The sequence below is a fragment of the Lontra canadensis genome, unplaced genomic scaffold (genome assembly GCF_010015895.1).
Source record: "Lontra canadensis isolate GAN:19392208 unplaced genomic scaffold, GSC_riverotter_1.0 scaffold13, whole genome shotgun sequence".
NCBI classification, from domain to species: Eukaryota; Metazoa; Chordata; class Mammalia; order Carnivora; family Mustelidae; genus Lontra; species Lontra canadensis.
This window is the reverse complement of record NW_022631007.1, coordinates 18371518-18391830: the sequence shown is the minus strand read 5'-3', so window position 1 is coordinate 18391830 and position 20313 is coordinate 18371518. Positions and strand designations below refer to the sequence as shown.

The 20313-nt window shown below is 52.0% G+C and overlaps 1 protein-coding gene across 2 annotated transcripts in view; it reads left to right on the top strand.

Moving 5' to 3' along the window:
• Nucleotides 1–19657, top strand: part of HDLBP (high density lipoprotein binding protein) — a 72024-nt gene extending 52367 nt beyond the window's left edge. For both annotated transcript variants that reach the window (XM_032857710.1, XM_032857711.1), the window contains exons 12-28: nt 1409–1548; nt 2728–2832; nt 2959–3072; nt 4177–4263; nt 4393–4524; nt 7707–7925; nt 10323–10544; nt 10631–10849; nt 11555–11693; nt 13285–13439; nt 14189–14293; nt 14448–14582; nt 15604–15747; nt 17986–18171; nt 18609–18725; nt 18936–19064; nt 19193–19657. In XM_032857710.1, the coding sequence (XP_032713601.1) occupies nt 1409–1548; nt 2728–2832; nt 2959–3072; nt 4177–4263; nt 4393–4524; nt 7707–7925; nt 10323–10544; nt 10631–10849; nt 11555–11693; nt 13285–13439; nt 14189–14293; nt 14448–14582; nt 15604–15747; nt 17986–18171; nt 18609–18725; nt 18936–19064; nt 19193–19279 (2435 nt within the window). In that variant the 3' untranslated portion in view covers nt 19280–19657. The remainder of the gene's footprint in view (nt 1–1408; nt 1549–2727; nt 2833–2958; nt 3073–4176; nt 4264–4392; nt 4525–7706; nt 7926–10322; nt 10545–10630; nt 10850–11554; nt 11694–13284; nt 13440–14188; nt 14294–14447; nt 14583–15603; nt 15748–17985; nt 18172–18608; nt 18726–18935; nt 19065–19192) is intronic.
• The last annotated feature ends 656 nt before the right edge of the window (nt 19658–20313 follow it).

Here is a 20313-nt window from a genome sequence, read left to right as displayed (position 1 = left end):
AGCCTCTGCCTTCGGCTCAGATCATCATCTCAGGATCCTGGGACCGAGCGCCACATCAGGCTCCCTGCTCAGTGAAGAGTGATTTTCCCTCTCCCCCAGCCTTGGCCGCCATTCGGTCTCGCACTCTCTCTCTCCCTCAAAGAAATAAAATCTTAAAAAAGGCAACATACAAATAGCCAGCAGACACATGAAAAGATGCTCAACATTATGTGGCATCAGAGAAATAAAAATCAAAACCACAGTGACCTCATACCAGTCAGAACAACAGATGCCAGCGAGGATTCGGAGAAAGGGGAACCCTGTTACACTGTTGGTGGGAATGCAAACTTGTGCAGCTGCTGTGGAAAACAGGATGGAGGTTCTTCAAGAACTATTATAGAGCTACTCTACAACCCAGCAATTGAGCTACGTAGGTTTTTATCCAAAGGATACAAAAAAAAGGGGCACCTGCATCCCAATGTCTAGAGCAGCAGTGGCCGCAACAGCCAAACTATGAAAAGAGCCCAGATGTCCATCAACAGATGAATGAAGAAAAAGTTGTGTGTGTGTGTGTATACACACACACACACACATAATGGAATATTACTCAGCCATCAAAAAAGTGAAATTTGCCATTTGCAACAATGTGAATGGAACTAGAGGGTGTTATTCTAAGTGAAATAAGTCAATTGAAAGATGATCTTACTCATATGTGGAACTTAAGAAACAAAACAGGATCATAGAGGAAGGAGGGAAAAATAAAATCACCATAACAGACTCGTAATCCTAGGAAACAAGGGTTGTCGTTGGGGAGGAGGGTGGGCGAATGGGGTAACTGGGTGGTGCATGTAGGAGGGCGCATGATGGAATGACCGCTAGCTGTTGCATAAGACTGATGGATCACTGAACTCTACCTCTGAAATTAATAATACAGAATGTGTTAATTAATTGAGTTTAAATTTAAAAGACCTTTCTAATATTTCACGACACTCCTGGTGAAAATAGTAGTTATCAGTGAATGTAACTTTTCTGATACCACATAATCAAGTGTGTCAGCTGCATATTTGAGTAAACTATCATTTTCTAAGTCATCGATACATGAGTAAAAGATCCAAAGTAGAAACAAAGAAAGCAGCTGTGGTCTTTAAAGTATTCTGAAGCTGCAGCCATAGCGCAGAGCAGCGAACCCTCATGGCCTGAGTGGCCCCAGCCGTCAGTCACGTGACGCTGTCGGCGTGATGCCGACTCGCTTGGTCTAGGTGCAGACCGCAGTTCGTCTGAGAGAACGGAGAGCTCTTGGTACGGTGGCTTCGTCTCCCTCTTCGCAGGATGGCTGATGAGGCGGTTTGGCCTCTTCTGCCAGCTTGCAGTCACTGACAGAACTTAGTAGATTCTGAGTCCAAAATGTGTTTCCTTTTGTATTCTTAAGTAAACAGAATCAAAGACCAGTATAAGGTGTCCGTGCGCATCCCTCCTGACAGTGAGAAGAGCAACCTGATTCGCATCGAGGGGGACCCGCAGGGTGTACAGCAGGCCAAGCGGGAGCTGCTGGAGCTCGCCTCTCGGATGGTAAGACCTGCAGCTGGGTCCTGCCGGGGAGCAGCCCGCGGACCTGTGTCAGGGCCTCTGTGGACTAGCATTGTTCTCACCCGCAGTGCTGCAGAAGGGGAATCACCCGCTTGGGAGTGGCTCTGCGGCAGGGGTTTCCGCCTTGGCCAAATCCGAGTCTCTGATGCTTGAGGGACCAATTCTGAAAAGCACCCAAGTGACTCCCACGTGCAGCTAAGGTTGAAAATTCCTGCTGTGTGGTTGTCTGCAACTCTGAGGGTTGGAGGAGAGGGGGGCGTGGGTCCTGTTCCCGGGGCTAAGCTGCCAGCACTGGTGTGTTTTTCTGGAATGTGTGAGTCAGATGCAGATAACCATGTAGCAGTGATTCTCCAGTCTGGCTGCATGTAGGGGTCACTGGGGTGCCTTTCAGAATCCAGAGTTACCTACTGGGTGAGTGATCGTAGCTTAGCACAGACACGTGCAGAATGTCAGTAAAGCCTCAGGCAGGGCAATGCATGTGGCTCATCGGGGCAAGGAGTGAGTCCCCCACCTCCACTGGCACCGGTGCCCAAGCCTGTAGCCCCCTGAGGCCCACTTCTGACAGTAGGCTTTCCCCTGTCCTCAGCTGTAAGCCAGCAAGTGCGGCCTTCGTCTGGCCAGGGCCCTTTGGTCTGGGGTGTCTTGTGCCTGTGTTGGACTCCTGAACCCTTGTTTCTCTGTCAGCCTGATGCCAGTCTGATCCAGAATCTCTCCTGAGTTCTTTCAGACAGTTGACTGGTAGTGTGTTTTCCTTTATTCTGGCTCTGCTACTGCTTTTGTATTTATTGTGACATTTTAGTGAGACCTGGGGGATGATGAGAACTATGCAAGTTCATTATTCTTTCTTAATAATGATCTGCACAGGGCAGTGCTCTGAACCACGCTGTGTTCAGGAAGGATCCCTGCCCATCCTGCAGAGTGTTACACCTCATGGTCTCTTGTTCTTGTCAACACAGAGGCGCTAAGTGAGCCGCTGTGGTGATGAAGGCCACCTGCTGAATCACACCTCCTTGCGGAGAACAACGCACAACCCTGTTGTTGGAGAGAGCAGGTGTCCTCTAGTGGCTGGTGACTCCCAGGGATGCCACAGACTGGTGCTGTGCTCCCCGGGCTCCCAGGAGCCTCCTGCTCTAGTGTTGTCTCCTTGCATTGTGTTTTTAGGAAAATGAGCGCACCAAGGATCTGATCATTGAGCAGAGATTCCATCGCACAATCATCGGGCAGAAGGGTGAACGGATCCGTGAAATTCGTGACAAATTCCCAGAGGTAAAGGTTTCCCAACGGCATTCTTTAGCCCTCTAGGAGTGATTGATTGGTCCTTAAAGAGAGTCACTATTTTAGAATCCAGTCTTTACCAATAACTGAACTTGAATTTGTGATGATTTGTTCCAGGTTATCATCAACTTTCCAGACCCAGCACAAAAAAGTGATATTGTTCAACTCCGAGGGCCGAAGAATGAGGTGGAAAAATGCACAAAATACATGCAGAAGATGGTGGCAGATCTGGTAGGGGATGTTTCCCATCCTTTGTTGTGATGGCGCTGCTGGTGGCAGAGAGACCCAGGGGTGTGTCCCATCAGAACCCCTGCTTCAGGGGGCATTGGCTTGGTCTGGCCTCGACGGGGGCGGGGGGGGGGGGGGGCGCCGTCCGTCTTAACTGCAGGTGTTTAGACTGGCCGACACCTATTAGGAACTTCAGTGTTACGTGAGGTTCAAGGCGGGTGCCAGGCTCCCTGTTTCCTTGAGGGACCTCCAGAAATCTGGATAAACTTGGAGCGCCTAAGTGGCCCAGCTGGTTAAGCGACTGCCTTCGGCTCAGGTCATGATCCTGGAGTCCCGGGATCGAGTCTCGCATTGGGCTTCCTGCTGAACAGAGAGTCTGCTTCTCCCTCTGACCCACCCCCTGCTTATTTTCTCTCTCTCTCTCTCTCTCTTTCTCAAATAAATAAAATTTTTTTAAAAATAGAAGGAGAAGAAGAAAGCTGGATAAACTGTCCCATCCAGTGAGGAAAGAGATTGCATAGGCAGTATGGGAAGCCATTTACTGATTTGCTATTTCCTTAAGCTGGAATGGAAACCAGCAGTTTAAAGTGCGGAGGGGGGTTATTGACGGGAAGGCTGCAGATGGGCTCATGCTTCTGTGTTTCTCATGGGGCTTGCACTGAGCTCACCACTGCCTCAGGTTGCTGATGGGGGCGTTTCCAGCACAGAGCTCGTTCACACTGCCACAGCGTGGTGCAGGCTAGGAGTGGCAGGGTCTGTGTGCTCTGGGCTTGCTTCTCAGCCTGGTGTCCAGGATTCCCTTCTCTACCCAGAGTGTCTGTTGAGGGTGCCCGACACATTGCTTCTGGGTTATGGAACTTGCACTGACCACGTGGCGGGTTCTGTGGAGAGCTACTTTTTATAAAGGGGGCATTGCATCAGTCAGCTGTGGCTTGCCAGGTTAGCTCGTCCCCCAGCTAAAGGTCAGAGGTCCTAGTGGGAGACAGGCAGGATCCAAGTTGTATGTTTTCTAATAGCAGATTCTGTCATTTAATACTCCCTTGTGGATGAAGGGACATGTCACTGTCCAGCATGATGGCTAATGGTGCAACCTCTTTTGTTTTTAAGGTGGAAAATAGCTATTCAATTTCTGTTCCGATCTTCAAACAATTTCACAAGAACATCATTGGGAAAGGAGGCGCAAACATTAAAAAGGTGATCAGCCAGCTTGTCTCCTGAATCTTGGCTCCCAAAGCCCTGTGCCATTCTGGCTTAAACTTTCTGGCTCTGGGTTCCGGGTGTCTAAACTGGGAGGTCCCTTCTCATGGTCCCGTCTCCTTGTAGATTCGGGAAGAAAGCAACACTAAGATCGACCTTCCAGCAGAGAATAGCAATTCAGAGACCATTGTCATCACAGGCAAGCGAGCCAACTGTGAGGCTGCCCGGAGCCGCATCCTGTCCATCCAGAAAGACCTGGTAATGGGGTGTTGTGTGTCAGGGCATGCGCCAGAGTCCCCATGGTCCCGTCTCATCAGCTCTCCCACGTAGTACAGGCCCATGGCCAGGCTTTTGCCAGTCACCTGGGGCTGTGCTTATCATGAGACTTGAGCAGTAGCACTGGATTTGAGTGCTTGGAAATCTTCCTGTCCTGAAGGCGTAACAATCTTTTTTTTTTCAATTTTTGGAAAATTAACATTATGAAGCTGCATGTTTGAAGTATGCAGTTTGATAAGTTTTGACCTATGTTATACATGCATGGACTCTCCACAGTCAGCATAATGAGCCTATCTAGCACCCCGGAGATATCCCCGTGCCCCTCTCCACTCCCCCCACGCCCCCCACTCTGCCTTTCCAGCCCTTCGTTGGCTTTCAGCCATGGGCATTGTGGGGTTTGCTGCACACTTGTACAAAGGAGATCATGGTGTTTGCTCCCACAGCTCAAGCTGTGCTCGCTTGGAGCAGCTGGGATGAGATGTATCTGTGTTGTCCCGGGTGTCCTGTCAGTTTGATTTTGTTTCTGGGTGATAGGTCCCTGCATGCCCAGATCATCTTACTTGTCGCTTAAGATTGGTAGCTTTTCTTTCAAGGGGTTTTTACTTTATCTAGGTTGTCAAGGTTTTTAGTGTAAAGTTTTTCATAATTTTCCTGTACTGTGCTGGTGTCTTTCACGTTCCTGATATTCCTGTAACGTATATCATTATAAAATTACCTTCTTTTACCCCTGATAGTAGTCTTTGTCCTGAAATCTGTTTTTTCTCATCAAAGTGGGTTTCTTTTAGGCAGCTTGCTTTTAGAGAGTGAGTGGGGGGAGGAGCAGTGGGCGAGGGATAAACAGACTGTGCTAAGTACAGAGTCCATCGCAGGGCACGAGCTCACAACCCTGAGATCATGACCTGAGCCAAAATCAAAAGTCAGACCTTAAACGACTAAGTCATCCAGGCTCCCCAGTCTCTGCCTTTTCAATGCAGATGTTTACATTTAATTCCATGGTTAATCTGTGTATCGTGTATTATGTTACATATTTTATTATACGTTTAGTAAATGTGATTAAATACCAATTTTTTTATTTTTGGAATTGTGGAAAATACACATAACAAAATTTACCACCTTCGTGTACAGCCTGGGGCATGAGCGCGTTCACACAGCTGTGTCCCACCATCGTCTGCCGCACTTTCTCACCGCCCCGAATAGAAGCTGTACCTGCAGGCCTTGCCCCTGGTCATGGTGGTCCGACCGAGCTGTCTTGCGTTTGTTTTCTGTTTGTCTTGTCTACTTTGTTCTCTTTTTCTACCTGCTTTCGGACTTAAGAGAATTCCCTTATTCCTCTCATCTCCTCTTTTGGCTTATTGCATAGAACTTTCATTTTTGTGGTGGTTGTAGGGTTTTTAGTGCACATGCACTTGGGCCCTGTCTCCAGGTGACCTTGTGCCCGTTGCAGTGCAGCCTGAGAAGCTGCAAACCCCCGTTTATCACCTGAGCCCCCATGGCCATGTCCCCAGCCCCACGACACTGTGCTGTTTCACACTGGCTTCCTGCATTCAGGATTAAGTAGTAAGTAGGGTCCTACGGTCAGAGTGTGTTCAGTTTGGGGATGAAGTGCCAGACCATCTTCCAGTGAGCCTGTGCCTTCCTGTGCTCCCCGTAGCAGACCTCAGACTGGAGGTTTTCTTCAGGACTTAGAACTCTGCTTCAGGACATTCATGGTGTTTCTGAGGACACGTCTGAGGTCCTCCTTGGCCTTACTCCTCTGCACAGACTTCCTCTGACTGTATTTAGGGTTGTATCACAAGCACAAGCCTTGTGCAAGTTACCACGTGTCTGGGTGTGCTTTTTTCATGTTGCTTAGAGTTCACTGAGCTTCTGGGATCCAAAGACTTTAGTGTTATCAAATGTGGAGAACCTGGGGTCATTATTGACTTATTGATTTTTTTAGAGAGTATGTGCAGGAGCAAAGGGAGAGGGAGAGAGAGAATCTCAAGCAGACTCCCCGGCGAGTGTAGAGCCTGTGGGGCTCGATCTCATGACCCTAAGGTCATGACCTGAGCCAAAATGAAGAGTCAGATGCTCAACTGACTGTGACCCCAGGTGCCTCTGGAGTCATTATTAAGTAGTTTTTTTTCTGTCCTTCCCGTTGGGGACTCCAGTTACTTGGAGCTAGGCGGGCTGGAGGTGGTCTTGTGATTGATTCACTGGTATTTTATGTATGTGGGTGGAAAGGAGAAGTGGTATTTTCCCCCAATAGTTTCTTTAAATTCATTAATTTTCTGTAATGTCTAATCTGCCTGTACTCCCATCTAGTGTGTTTTTCATTTTAGACATTTTCACTTGTAGAAGTTGAAGTGGAATATTTTGTTTTTATACTTGACATGCCCAGTGTTTCCTTTGTTTTTGTTTTTACCATGTTTGCAGTTGTGAAAATGCTTGTTGTTCCCAACCCACTGGTTCTAAAGTCTCTGTCACTTCTGGGCTATTTTCTGTTCTTTCCTCATGGAGGAGTTTCTCCTATTTTTTTGAATGTTTGGTATTTTTCTGTTGGATGCCAGAAGTTAGGAAGTCTGCTTGGATGGATGCTGGCTATTTTTGCATTCCAACGTCTTTGAGTTTTGTTAATGTACTTTAATGAATTACTTTGCTCCTTTTCGGAGTTGCTCTTAAGACACATGCCTGGTCTTGGGTGTTCCAAGTCCTGGGGTGAGGCCTCCTGTACCCAGTGTCCTAGAGTGTAGACAGTGCTATGCACTACAGTCTCTTCCCCCTGGTGACGTCGGCATGGGAGCAATCACCAGTTCACGGGGTTTCCACTAGTCCTAGTCTGCCCAGACTGTCAGCTCTGTGTCCCCGATGCGGGGACTCAGCCAGGGGATCATTGTCCTGCTCACCTTTCTTGCTTCCCGTCTCCAGTGTCTTGAACGCCATTGTTTCTCATGGGAGGTAAATCTGGAGACAGAGTTTTAATAGGAAAAGCCGACAATCTGGGCATCTTGGTTGTGTCTCTGCTTTATGGTGTGGTATGGAGACATTCCTTCTATGCCGTGTGAACTGCTTAGACCCCATCCTTCACATCCTCACATGTGGACCCACACTCACAAGGGCTCCAGACCCCTCTGCAGTGGGCATGCTGCCATGTGTCCCACACCTCACAGACTGTGTCATTTCAGGCCAACATAGCCGAGCTGGAGGTCTCGATTCCGGCCAAGCTGCACAACTCCCTCATCGGCACGAAGGGCCGCTTGATCCGCTCCATCATGGAGGAGTGTGGTGGGGTGCACATCCACTTCCCGGTGGAGGGCTCGGGAAGTGACACGGTTGTCATCAGGGGCCCTGCCTCAGACGTGGAGAAGGCCAGGAAGCAGCTCCTGCACTTGGCTGAGGAGAAGGTGAGCTTCACGCCCAGGAACGGCGGCACTGCGTCTCTCCCTTGCTAGAAATCCTCACCCCATTGTGGCAGGTCAGAATATTGCTTCAGATGCCTTTTTTTGTCTTTGATTTTGCCACTGCTGAACAAAGGGCCTTCGTAGGTCCAATGCCTACTTAAACAATATGGAGAATTTGCTGTTTGCCTTAGTGGTTTTTTTGGTTTTGGGGTTGTTTTTTTTTAAAGATTTTATTTATTTAAGATTGAGCGAGCACAAGCAACGGGAGCAGCAGAGGAAGCAGGAGAAGTAGGCTTCCCCACTGAGTAGAGATCTCGATTCAGGGCTTGATCCCTTAACTCCAGGATCATGACCTGAGCTGAAGGCAGACGCTTAACCAGACTGAGCTACCCAGGGGCCCCTGGGCTTTTTTTAAAGTATGATTTATAGACAATAACACATCCCTTTCTTAGCATATACTTGAGTTTTGATGAGCATAAGCAGTCAGGTGACCCCCACTGCAATGAAAATGTTTTGGCATCACCCCTAAAATTCTGCATTGAATCACCTTTGCCCCTTTGTGGAGCCCACGTTGGGTCTGTTTCTGGACCGTGCTGTGCTCCTGCCCCTCCAGAAGGAGGGTGGCTGGCAGAGCCCTCCAGCTTTGCACTTTGTCACACTGCTCTGGCCACCGTGCATCTTTGCCTTTCTCTGTACATTTGGAATCAGCTTAACAGTTTCTAGGGGGACGTCCTGCTTGGATCTGGACGAGACTGTGTTGAATCTAAGGATCAAATTGGGAAGAACTGACAGCTCAGGAGTTTGGAGTTTTTTAGGCTGCGTTCTTAAGTTTTAAGTCTTTGATTTTTTCATTGGTGTTTTGTAGTTTTTAACATGTGGGTTTCATTCATATTTTATTCAATTTAAATCCTCACTATTTTGCTTTTTAGCATTGTTGTAATGGTACTTTTTAATTCATTTTAATTTCCAGTTACTGTAGCGTATAGAAATATATCTGCTATTTTTATATTGGTTTTGTTCTATGCATGTGGTTTAAAGTTCAGTTACCAGTTCCAGTAACAGTTTTTTATGGATTCTTGTGAGCTTACTGTGTAACACACATCATCTGTGAACAGTGGAATTCTTCCTTGCTGATCCGTATGACTATAGGTGTGGTCTTACCGTGTCGCTTGGGCCTGCAGTACAGTGTTGAGGAGCAGTGGTGAGAGGGGATGGCCATGCTTCATGGGCGAACTTTGTGGGGAGTGCTTAGTCCCTCACCAGTGATTGGGAAGTGAGCTAGGGGTCTCCCGAAGGTGCTGTCAGGTTGAGGAAGTTCCCTTCTGTTAAAAGTTTGCTGAGAGCTGCTGCAGGAATTGGGGGTGGGACTTTGTAGGAGGCTTTCTCTGTATCTGTTGACACAAGAGTGTTGTTTCTCTTTTTTTAAGCATATGTATTAGATTTTTTTAGGGTCTTTGTGGGGTTTTTTGTTCTTTGAAGTTTAACCAACCTTGCTTTTCTGGGATGAGCCCTACTTGGTTTAGGTGTACTACCCTTCATCATTTGCTGGGCTGGGCTCACCTACCTCGTTGCTCATTGCTTTTTAGTAACGCTGCTATTTGCCAGTGTCTGGGTCAGAAGACTAGAAGATTCTCTTGGAGGTGTTTGAGAAACCAACATTTAAAAGATAACTAAGTTTGTTTGCTTATTACTGTTTAGCATGCTGGCAGACCTTCTTTTCTTCTGTGTTTCTTCATGCTTGTGTGCCAGGTTCCAGAATACAGGGAAGGCGAGGAGACAGCATTGTGTGTGTCTGAGTCAGCCTAGAGGTGCATGTGCGCTCCTGGTGAACCTGCCAGAGGGGCTGGCGTCCTCAGCAAGGTCATCATGTCGGGGCCTTCACTGGAGCCTGGCTTCTTGGTGTCACGTGAGGGCATTGGTCGGCTTAGGTGGCTCTAAGGCTGAGACTGGGTCTTGCTGTTGGTGTGTGGGCTCCCCTGTAGCCCAAGCAGAGGAGGGCCTGGACGGGGAGCACTCTTCTGGACTTCTAGGAGGAATAAGAGTGCCGTGCCTGGGAGTGGGGCTGGTGGTCCCGTGGGCTTACCTGCTGTGCAAGTGCACCCCTTGTCCCCTAGCACCCCGAGGCCGTACTTGCCTAGTGCCCTCTAGGTGGAGAGCGGCTTACAGGCTTGGGTCACTGCTGGTAAGTGGCAGGACTGGGGCTAGGAACGCACATGGTCCAAGCCATCTCAGTGTCTGGACAGCGGAGGGGTCCATCACTACTCCTGTCTGGGTATCCATCCCTTGGTTTTGGTGAGGCTTGATAGCTACAGGCCGTTGTTCTCAAGGCCCTCTTACTCACCTGCTCGGGGTACCGGGCAGGTAGCATCAGGCCAGTGTATCTGGGGTTGGTTTCCACAGCAAACCAAGAGTTTTACCGTTGACATCCGCGCAAAGCCGGAATACCACAAGTTCCTTATTGGCAAAGGGGGTGGCAAAATCCGCAAGGTACGTGACAACACGGGAGCCCGCATCATATTCCCAACGGCCGAGGACAAGGACCAGGACCTGATCACCATCATAGGGAAGGAAGATGCTGTCAGGGAGGCCCAGAAGGAGCTGGAGGCCCTCATCCAGAACCTGGTAAGGTCCAGTGGGAGCTGCACTTTGGTTGTCCTGTCAGGCGTGGTTGGCAGGGTCATTTACTTTTGCCCTCCTCTGTGGCGCAGGATAATGTGGTAGAAGACTGCATGCTGGTGGACCCCAAGCACCACCGCCATTTTGTCATCCGAAGAGGCCAGGTCTTGCGGGAGATTGCCGAAGAGTATGGTGGGGTGATGGTCAGCTTCCCACGCTCGGGCACACAGAGCGATAAGGTCACCCTCAAGGGTGCCAAGGACTGTGTGGAGGCGGCCAAGAAGCGCATTCAGGAGATCATCGAGGACCTGGTAGGTGCCCGGGAGGGCGACGGGGCTCTTAGCCCCAACAGCCAGGGCCAAGGGGCTCCCTGAGCCCTGCAGTGGGCTCCTCTGGTGAGGCTGGGGCTCTCAGCCTCTGGCCTTCATCCTGACAGTCGGTGAAAATACCCCTCCTAACAACAGCTTTTTAAAACATGGGATGAAGTGCAGTCTGTACAAGGAGCCAGCCTCTCGTCTCCAAAGGGGAGAAAAGAGATGGAAGGGGAGGGCCTGTCAGAGCAGTTCCACGCAGAAACATGTCCCTGCTGGTGCTCTCCTGCTGCGGCCTGGAAAGTATTTCCCCAACTAGCAGTCCCCATGCTTCCTCATGGAGTCACAGCCACAGCATTCGCTGTCACTGGCTCACGTAGCCACCCTTCAGGGACAGTGCGTGATGTTACAGGAGGCCGGGGACTCTGGGTCAGATGCTCCTGGCTCTGGGCGGCAGCAAGCCTCATGCCATTTTGTGCCTACGGGTCATCAGTACTTTCTTGTGTCTGGGAAATATGTCAGAAAGAGGCGTCCCGTTTGGTCCTGGCCCCCGGCCTTCCTCTCTCCACCCTGTTGTATGTGGAGCAGTTGAGGTGTCCGTGGAGGACTGAGTGGAGGCTGGTGAGGATGTGCACTGACCCTAACCAGTTAATGTCTGTCTTTATTTTTTCCTTTCTTGCTGTGCCCCGCACCGCCCACCCCCAGGAAGCCCAGGTGACCATAGAATGTGCCATACCCCAGAAGTTCCATCGATCTGTCATGGGCCCCAAAGGTTCCAGAATCCAGCAGATTACCCGGGACTATAATGTTCAGATTAAGTTCCCAGACAGAGAGGAGAACCCAGGTGGGTCCCAGCGGTGAGCCCCATGCTGAGTGGGGAAGCAGGGGGTGAGTGAATGGGCCTCATCCGGGGATTCCAAGGCTTCTCTAGGTGGTGGGTGCAGGGTGACAGGGGCCCTCTCAGCATCCCGAGGCTTGTAGCAGGTGACGAGGCAGGGGAGGGCAAAACGCCTGCGGCCTCTGAAGCAGGAAAGCCCCCCACCCCCACCCCGCTGAGTTTGGTTCTGGGGCTTCACACAGGTCCCAGATGACATGTGTGATGGGACTGCTTGTGCTCTGTCCACTGCAGCTGCTTCTTCCCCAGCACCCCTACTTGGCAGGTTTTGTCCCTTGAATGACAGGCAGCCCCTGGCTGTCCTTCTGCCGCAGCCCCTCAGCTCAGTGTCATCCTTATTGCTTGGTTCCACGTGGGGTAGTAGGGGGTCACAAGGTGACCTGCACGATGAGGAGTCTCAGAGCTGACTCTCCCAAGACCTGTCTCCCACTCGGGTTGTGACCAAGTGTGTCATTTTTGTTGACCGGTCTCAGTGGATGTGTCTGGTCCGGTTAGTGACCATGCAGCTTCCTGGGTCCCCTCTGTGTGCTCTGTCCTCTACAGAGCTGGTCACGGCCACTGAAGCACCTCTTTCCCTGAAAGGATGGCCTATTTAGAGTACATGTGGAGGAAAACTGCATAGGATAAAGATGGATTTTTTATACTCAGTATCCAAATTCAGTTTGTTTTCTCTTGCTCCCCCTTTTATGCATACAGTCATTTTTTCTAAGTCATTTGAGTGTACTTTTCAAATTTATTTTTGGGGCTCCTTCCTGAGAATCAGAACTTTTTAAAAAAATATTTATGTATTTGACAGATCACAAGTAGGCAGAGAGGCAGGCAGAGAGAGCGAGGAAGGGAAGCAGGCTCCCCGCTGAGCAGAGAGCCCGATGTGGGGCTCGATCCCAGGACCCTGAGATCATGACCTGAGCTGAAGGCAAAGGCTTTAACCCACTGAGCCACCCAGGCACTCCCTCAGAACTTCTTTTTAACATCATTTGTGATAACTGAGGTGCAGGTGGGGGACATCCATCATCAGAATCACATGATCTGACAGTGTGTAGCAATGTTATCGAATTTAGTTGGTGTTCAAACTTTCCCACTTTGGTAAGTGTCTGCGGAGTCCAGTCTTCCCCCCCACAGTACAGGACTGTGGTTCTTTAGTGTTCAGGTGCATAGCTGCCTGTCGCCACCATCTGGCTTCTTTGTCATGGGTCCCATCTCTTCCTTCTCGATTCTTGCTCGCTTGCTTCCTGGTATAAGAAGCTGGTGCAGGTGCCCACCTTCCTCCCAGCCTGTGGTGCAGACCCCTCCCCACAGCCGTGTCCTAGCCCTGGGGCTTGGTTTCTAGTGTCCTGGCCCTTTAGACACAGTGGGTGCCTTCCCCATGCCTCCCACCCACCAGCCTCTGAGGTCACCAGCTCCACCCGAGGCAAGGAGGTGAGCTGACAGCCTCCTGGGAAGCGCGGCGCGTGTGGGTCAGCATGTGTCAGGGGCTTCCCAAGTGTTTGCGTGGAGGATGCTGAGTCTGTACTGTGAGCTGCTCCTGCCGTCTCCCCAGTTCACAGCGTAGAGCCGCCAGTCCAAGAGAACGGCGATGATGCTGGAGATGGGAGAGACATCAAGGAGGCTGACCCCGGCTCCCCCAGGCGGTGTGACATCATCATCATCTCCGGCCGGAAAGAAAAGTGTGAGGCAGCCAAGGAAGCTCTCGAGGTGGGTGCAGCCTGATGCTGGCTGCCCTCACGGTGGTGGTGCCCAGCCCCAGCCCCAGCAGTGCCTGCCCCAATCCCCTCAGCTCCCGCTACCAGTGGCGCCCGCTACACCAGTCTGGGGCCCAGAGCCCAGCGTCTGGGGGCTGTCGATGGGCACGGAACTAGCAGGTTCAGTGACAGCAGGGGGAATGCATCTGTGTCTGAGCCTCACCAGTCCCCCTCTGTAAGCTTCAAGTGGCTCTGTTTTTCCTGGACTCAGTTCTGTTTTTGTTTCTGTAAGCAGCTTGTCACATTTAAGAGCATAAGCTTAGGGTGAGGATCTGAAAGTGTGCTCTCTTGGCACTAATCTTAAAAAAGTGGATTCTGTGGTTTTGTCTTTGGGTGTTTTGTCATTTTTGTTTTTGTTTTGAGAGAGAGAGCGCGCACCCAAGCAAGCAGAGGGCAGGGCAGGGGGAGAGGGAGACTCCCAAGCAAAGCCCCCAAGCGTGGAGCCTGATGCGGGGCTCAATCCCAGGACCCAGAGATCATGATCTGAGCCAAAATCCAGAGTCAGACGCTTAACTGACCGCCACCTAGGCGTCCCTGGATTCCATGTTCTCTTTTCGTGTCTTCTTTTGAGTTAAAAGCCTGGATATTGGTCTCAGTTTAGGCAGAACAGCATGGAAGGTTCCAGGAAGCTCCCTGTCGTTCTCACGCGGTCGCTCTGCTCCCTGCTGGCTCTCAGGCCTGCCCCGTCCGTGTTTCCTGCAGGCGCTGGTTCCTGTCACCATCGAAGTGGAGGTGCCCTTTGACCTGCACCGGTACATCATTGGGCAGAAGGGGAGTGGGATCCGAAAGATGATGGACGAGTTTGAGGTACCCCAATTTGCAGTCTTTCCCTCCCGAGTGTCTCTCTGGCAGTCCAGCCCCTTGGCAGTGCGCCTTCTTCCTGCTCTTACTGCAGCGGTGGGCCACCCCTCTCTTGGTCCGGGACCCCATCTGCATCGGGTACCCTCCCGTGTCTGTGCAGGTGAACATCCATGTGCCGGCACCGGAGCTGCAGTCTGACGTCATTGCCATTACCGGCCTCGCCGCAAATTTGGACCGGGCCAAGGCTGGCTTGCTGGAGCGCGTGAGGGAGCTGCAGGCTGAGCAGGAGGACCGGGTGGGTTTCCACTGGGCCACGGGGGCATCCACCAGAGCCACAGTCCTCAGCCTTCATCATCATGCTGGAGGGTCACTAGCACCCTGGCCACTTGGCAGCCAGTTCAGCCAGGTGGCCAGAGGAGCTGGCCAACTCCGTTGTGGTTTGTGTCCAGGGGCCTTTCTTCAGGGGCAGCGTTGGCAGGCGTAGCACTTTTCTCTTCCCCGTTAACAGCAGCAGAGTTAGATTCCTGCTAGTCTTTTTTTTTTTTTTTTCCAAAGTAAATGTGCCATTTGTGGTGCCTCCAGCCACACAGGACAGGTAAGGTTAGCGAGGCCTGGGAGCCGTTGCTGCAAAAGACCCCCAGACATGAGTGGTGTGGTCCATGGTGGGTGTCTGCGGGCCCATGTGGACCTTCTCACTGCAGGGCTTCCCTGCTTTGGGGAGGGTTCAAGACCCACCTCCCATCTGTAGAGCTGCCGTTGGAAGGGTTTCCTGAGTGGTGCACAGGGAGGCTGGGTGTTGTCCCCTCCTGAAGCCTTGGTGCAGATTCCTTGGGTTGTGGGCTTCGAGGACTTCCTGGAGTCAGGTTGGGACAGGACACCCAGACCTCTAACACCTGAGTGTGCTTCCAACAGTCTCACCCCGGCCATGGATGTCCCAGGCGGGCTGGTTCTCTTTTCCTTCTGGCCTGCTTTCATACCCCAGCCTTGGAAAACACCCTCCAACCCCACCCAGAACATTTTTATACTTATCAGATCCCTATTAAACCAATTAAAAAGTTGAGCTCAGAGCTCGCCACTTGCTGTGCCAGCCTTGTTGATGCCCAACAAGTCTTTTCTGAATCTGTGAGCTTGCTTACAGGCAGGTCCTTGTGCTGGTGGGGCAGGGTGACACAGAGGCTAATAGGAAAGCCATGTCTTGTTTTTGTCACCGGGGATACCTTTGGGGTTCAGGACGGAAAGACGGGTGGCAGTAGCACATGGCTGCACATGATGGTGATGGTCAGCTTTGAACTCCTCCACTCTTGTCTCATCTGTAGGCTTTAAGGAGCTTTAAGCTGAGTGTCACTGTGGACCCCAAATACCATCCCAAAATTATTGGGAGAAAAGGGGCAGTGATTACCCAAATCCGCTTGGAACATGATGTGAACATTCAGTTTCCTGATAAGGACGATGGGAGCCAGGTAAGAATGACTGCTTGGGTCAGACTCTGTTGCCGGAGCATTTTTGGCCAGGTAGACTTTTGTAACCTCATCCTGACCTGGGAGCAGTGAGCAAGCGAGCTTAGGATGTGCCCAGGTGTGTGGGGATAGGGCAGAGTGCAGAGTGACAGGTCTCTGAGGATCGGATTTTGGCTTGGGCTTTGGGCACTATCTTGGTCTGTGTCTGTCTGCATCGCCACGTGGACCTTCTCCCCTGCCCACCTGGTCATCAGCTGGGTCCCTCCCACACAATTGTCCCCACAGGTACAGTCCTTCAAGGAGCACCCTCCCCACGCCCATCACTCCCCTGCCTGTGTTCTTCTTGGCTCGAACAGGGGTCCCTTCCAGCACAGCTTTGCACACAGTGGGAGCCTAGTCTCTGTCTCTCCTCCAGTAGCATGCAGCAGAGCACGCAGAAGTGGTCTGCTGGAATCTTCCAGTCAGCAAATCCCAGCATGCCTGTGTAGACTCTGACCTTCCAACCCTGCATCCACTGTGGCAGGCCATTCATCTGTACCTTCCTTCTCTCCCTGGCCCAAGTCTGTGAGCCGCAGCCTGAGTTGAGAAAGGCAGGCAGGCCTGTAGGGCCTCACCCCGTGCCCTGTCTCTTGTCTGCCTCCTGCCAGGTCCTTCCTTCCCCAGATGTGTCCTTTGATCTGCCTCTGCATTTCTAACAAACATGTTTACACTGCTGTTCTTTTTTATTCTTTGTGGTGGTGGTAGTGTTGTTTAAGCGAGCTATATGCCCAGTGTGGGGTTGAATTCATGACCCTGAGGTCAAGAGTCACCTGCTCTTCCAACTGAGCCAGCCAGATACCCCTTTAACTTTAATTTTCAATGTTTTTTTTTTTTTCCTAAGATTTTATTTATGTACTTGAGAGGGGGAGAGAGAGAGAATGAGAGCCTAAGGGCAGGCAGAGGGAGAAGCAGACTCCACTGAGCGGGAAGCTGGACGTGGAGCTCCATCCCAGGACTCTGAGATCATGACCTGAGCCACCCAGGCACCTGTAGTTTGTAATGTTTTTAATTCTGCGAATTCAGCTCTTTTAAACTCCTCACCTTGGGACTCCTGGGTGGCTTAGTCAGTTGGGTGTCTGTGTTCGGCTCAGGTCGTGATCAGGCTCATGATCGAGTACCCCATCAGGCTCCTTGCTCAGTGGGGAGCCTGCTTCTCCATTTGCCTGCTGTTCCCTCTGCTTGTGCTCTCTGACAAATCAATAAATAAAATCTTAAAAAAAAAAAAAAAGAAATTATCCCTCACCTTCACTGTGTTTATCTTCTTCAACTTTGCTATGTAAATATCACAGTCATTATTTGGTGTTCAGACCACAGTGGTTAATATTCCACAAGCTGAAGGGGATCAGTGGCCACGTTTTCTTCATAGGCAGCTTTTTCCTGGGAGGCTCATGCTTCCGTTGGCGAAGGGTTCTGGTCTGTCTGTCTGGGGAGGCGCTTGTCGGCGGGTGGTGGGCTCTGGGCACTGTGGCGGTGGGAGAGGGGGACTGGCTGCTGCTCTGCTGTCTCCTGGGGTCCTTGTGGCCTCTTTTGGGCAGATCTTGAAGTTCCTGCTCTTCTGCTTTGTTTCCCAAACAAAGTGTTCTCTGGTCCTTTATGTTCTGTTGCTCTTTTGTACATGTAGTATATTCTCTCGCCTTAAAGACTGTGGCTCACGGGGTGAGGGGATTCTGTGCTCACATGTTCATAACGCCTTGAGTTGTGTGTCTGCGCTCCCTGCGCTCTACAAGGGTGCCCTCGCCTGTCTGTGTGCATGTGGGAGGCCTGAAGGCTGGGCCGAGGTGAGCTGTGGCTGTGGAGTGCTGGCCACGGTGTTTGGAACCTTCTCTCCAGGTCGGTCTGTCTCCAGCGATATGCCTCCAGATGCAGGGCCCGGGGTCACCGACACTGTGCCCCCACCTGCGGCTCTCTTTGTGTGCAGGTGCCCTTTCTTTTCCCATATGTGTCTTCTTGGTGGGGCGGGGGTGGGAGGGGAGTGGGCAGGAGCCAGTAGGCATTGTTGACCTGTTGTTTTAAATCAGCACCTGACATTCTTGTCTAGCTTTTTTCTGTTCTGAGTGTGTCAGTGTTTACCCTGAAGGTGAGGCCTGCCTCGTCCAGCCAGAGCTGCCTCTTGTCACCTCCAGAACTGCACCTGCTGGGTTAGGGCTCCCAGCCTGGAATTTCTAGGGGTTTCCCATCTTCTGACTGGTTGTTCTTTCTCAGCCCCAGGACCAAATTACTATCACAGGGTATGAAAAGAATACAGAAGCTGCCCGGGACGCCATATTGAAAATTGTGGGTGAACTTGAACAAATGGTTTCTGAGGATGTCCCGCTGGACCACCGTGTTCACGCCCGTATCATTGGCGCCCGTGGAAAAGCCATCCGCAAAATCATGGATGAATTCAAGGTGGGTCCCCAGCCCAGTCGCAAAGGGGCATCAAGTCCTGGAAGCGTGGTGGGGTGCGATGGGGTGCATGCTTCCCATGGCCTAGTTGAGGGCCTCAGGGCTTCCTGCCTCAGCTGCTGACTGCACTTAGGGTTTGAAAGTCTGACACTCACGTGCCTGTCCCTAAGTTGGTGAGGTGGCACAGGGGGCACAGCCAGGTGTCCTTGGTAGTGTTGGGCAGTGTCCTACCCTGACTGCAGGAGGGGCAGCCCCACAGGGCACAAGCGGCTTCTGTATCTGTCGTGTCATGCTTAGCTCTGATGTATAGGATCTTTGCCTCTTGAAAACAAGGTTAACTTGGGGAAAGTTCACTGGAAGTCCACCATTCCCAGCCACGCAGAACCATGAGCCTCTGGTCCAGAGACCCTGCCTCAGCTGCTATATATTGCTCCTTGTAGGTGGACATTCGCTTCCCACAGAGTGGGGCCCCAGACCCCAACTGCGTCACCGTGACGGGGCTCCCAGAGAACGTGGAAGAAGCCATTGATCACATCCTCAACCTAGAGGAGGAATACGTGAGTTGTGTCTGGGCAGGAGGCCTGTACCCAGGACACCTTGCCTCTGACTGGCGTGGGGTGACAGCAAGGCTGTGTGCAGTTGCTTCCTGGGCATGCCAGGGACAGGGTCTCCCCTGAGCAAGTCTTGATTATTAGAGACTAAACAAGCACGGTCGTTGTGCATGCCTGCTGCAGACTGACCATCCCCCCACACACCTGTGCCCACAGTTGGCTGACGTGGTCGACAGCGAGGCCCTGCAGCTGTACATGAAGCCACCAGCCCACGAAGAGTCCAAAGCGCCATCGAAGGGCTTTGTGGTCCGGGACGCCCCCTGGACCGCAAATAGCAGCGAGAAGGTTAGATGCTCTTCTTTGCTCTGTGTGCCCTGGGAGGGGGAGCACTGGCGAGCAGCACTTAGCTCTCCACTGGGGAGGCTGCTCAGGCGGGATCCCCTTACTGAAGCTGTGCACTCTTTCCCCTACAGGCCCCTGACATGAGCAGCTCCGAAGAGTTTCCCAGCTTTGGGGCTCAGGTGGCCCCCAAGACCCTCCCATGGGGCCCCAAACGATAATGATCAGAAAGCAGAAACCTCTCCAGCCTGCTGACCCAAACCCCACCACACATGGTTTGTTTCAATCTGACCCAGCAGCTGGACCCTCCATAAATTGTTGACGCTTCCCCCTCCCCGAGGTCTCGCAGTGAAGCCGGGCGCGCCAGCCCCCCACGTGCGCTCAGGATCTGCTCCCTGACACCTTTTGCTCTGGGACGGCGCTCTGCTGTTGTGCACACTAACAGAGGTAATTGGACATTTCCCTACAAGCCTCCTGGCTCATCCAGCATGTCAGTAAGGCTCTGGCCTCCACTCTGAGAGCTCCACAGCTGTGGCTGAGTCTACTTCCTGTGTCATGACCTCAGGAAATAAATTTCCTTGACTTTATAAAAGCCAAAATGTTTGCCCTCTTCCTTTCCCACCTCCTTTCCTCCCTTGCCTGCCATTCAGTCCCTCCTTGTCAAATGCAATCCACCTTCTTCCAGCTGCCAAAAAGCCCACTTAGCCCAGACCACAGGGTGGGGAGGAAGACCCAGTTTGCATACTGGGAGTGCCCGGACCCAAAGGAGAGCTGCGGTGGAGCCTGAGGGGACCAGAGAGGCAGAAGGGTGACCTGGGTTCTCAGGCGGTCTTGACTTTGCACACGTTGGGGTCTGAAAGCACCGAGTGTCTCCACCCCGCACCACGCGGCACTGGAGACCCCAAGTCTGGTGAGGAAAGCCTGAAGGCAAGGCCGCACGTCTCCATATAGGTCCGCCGTGGCTGGCACAGTGGCCTGGTGTGGCCTGAGAAACGTGGGCACGGGGAGAAGGGGGGCCTGTGGAGCAGTGGTGGAGACTGTCCACTCCTCCCTTGTGGCCCCCCCCCCCCCCCCCCCCCCGGGCCGGAGAGGGCCCCCCTCTACCTCAGAGTTAGCGTGGCATGGTCCCACGCTTAGGAGAGAGCCAGCCATGGCGCTCGGCCTCTTGGTTTAGAGGTTTCCAGTGGCGGCACATTGGCTGCAGCACCAGGTCTCCCCTAGGCTGTCCTCTGACACAAGCCCAGGTGCTGGGTGT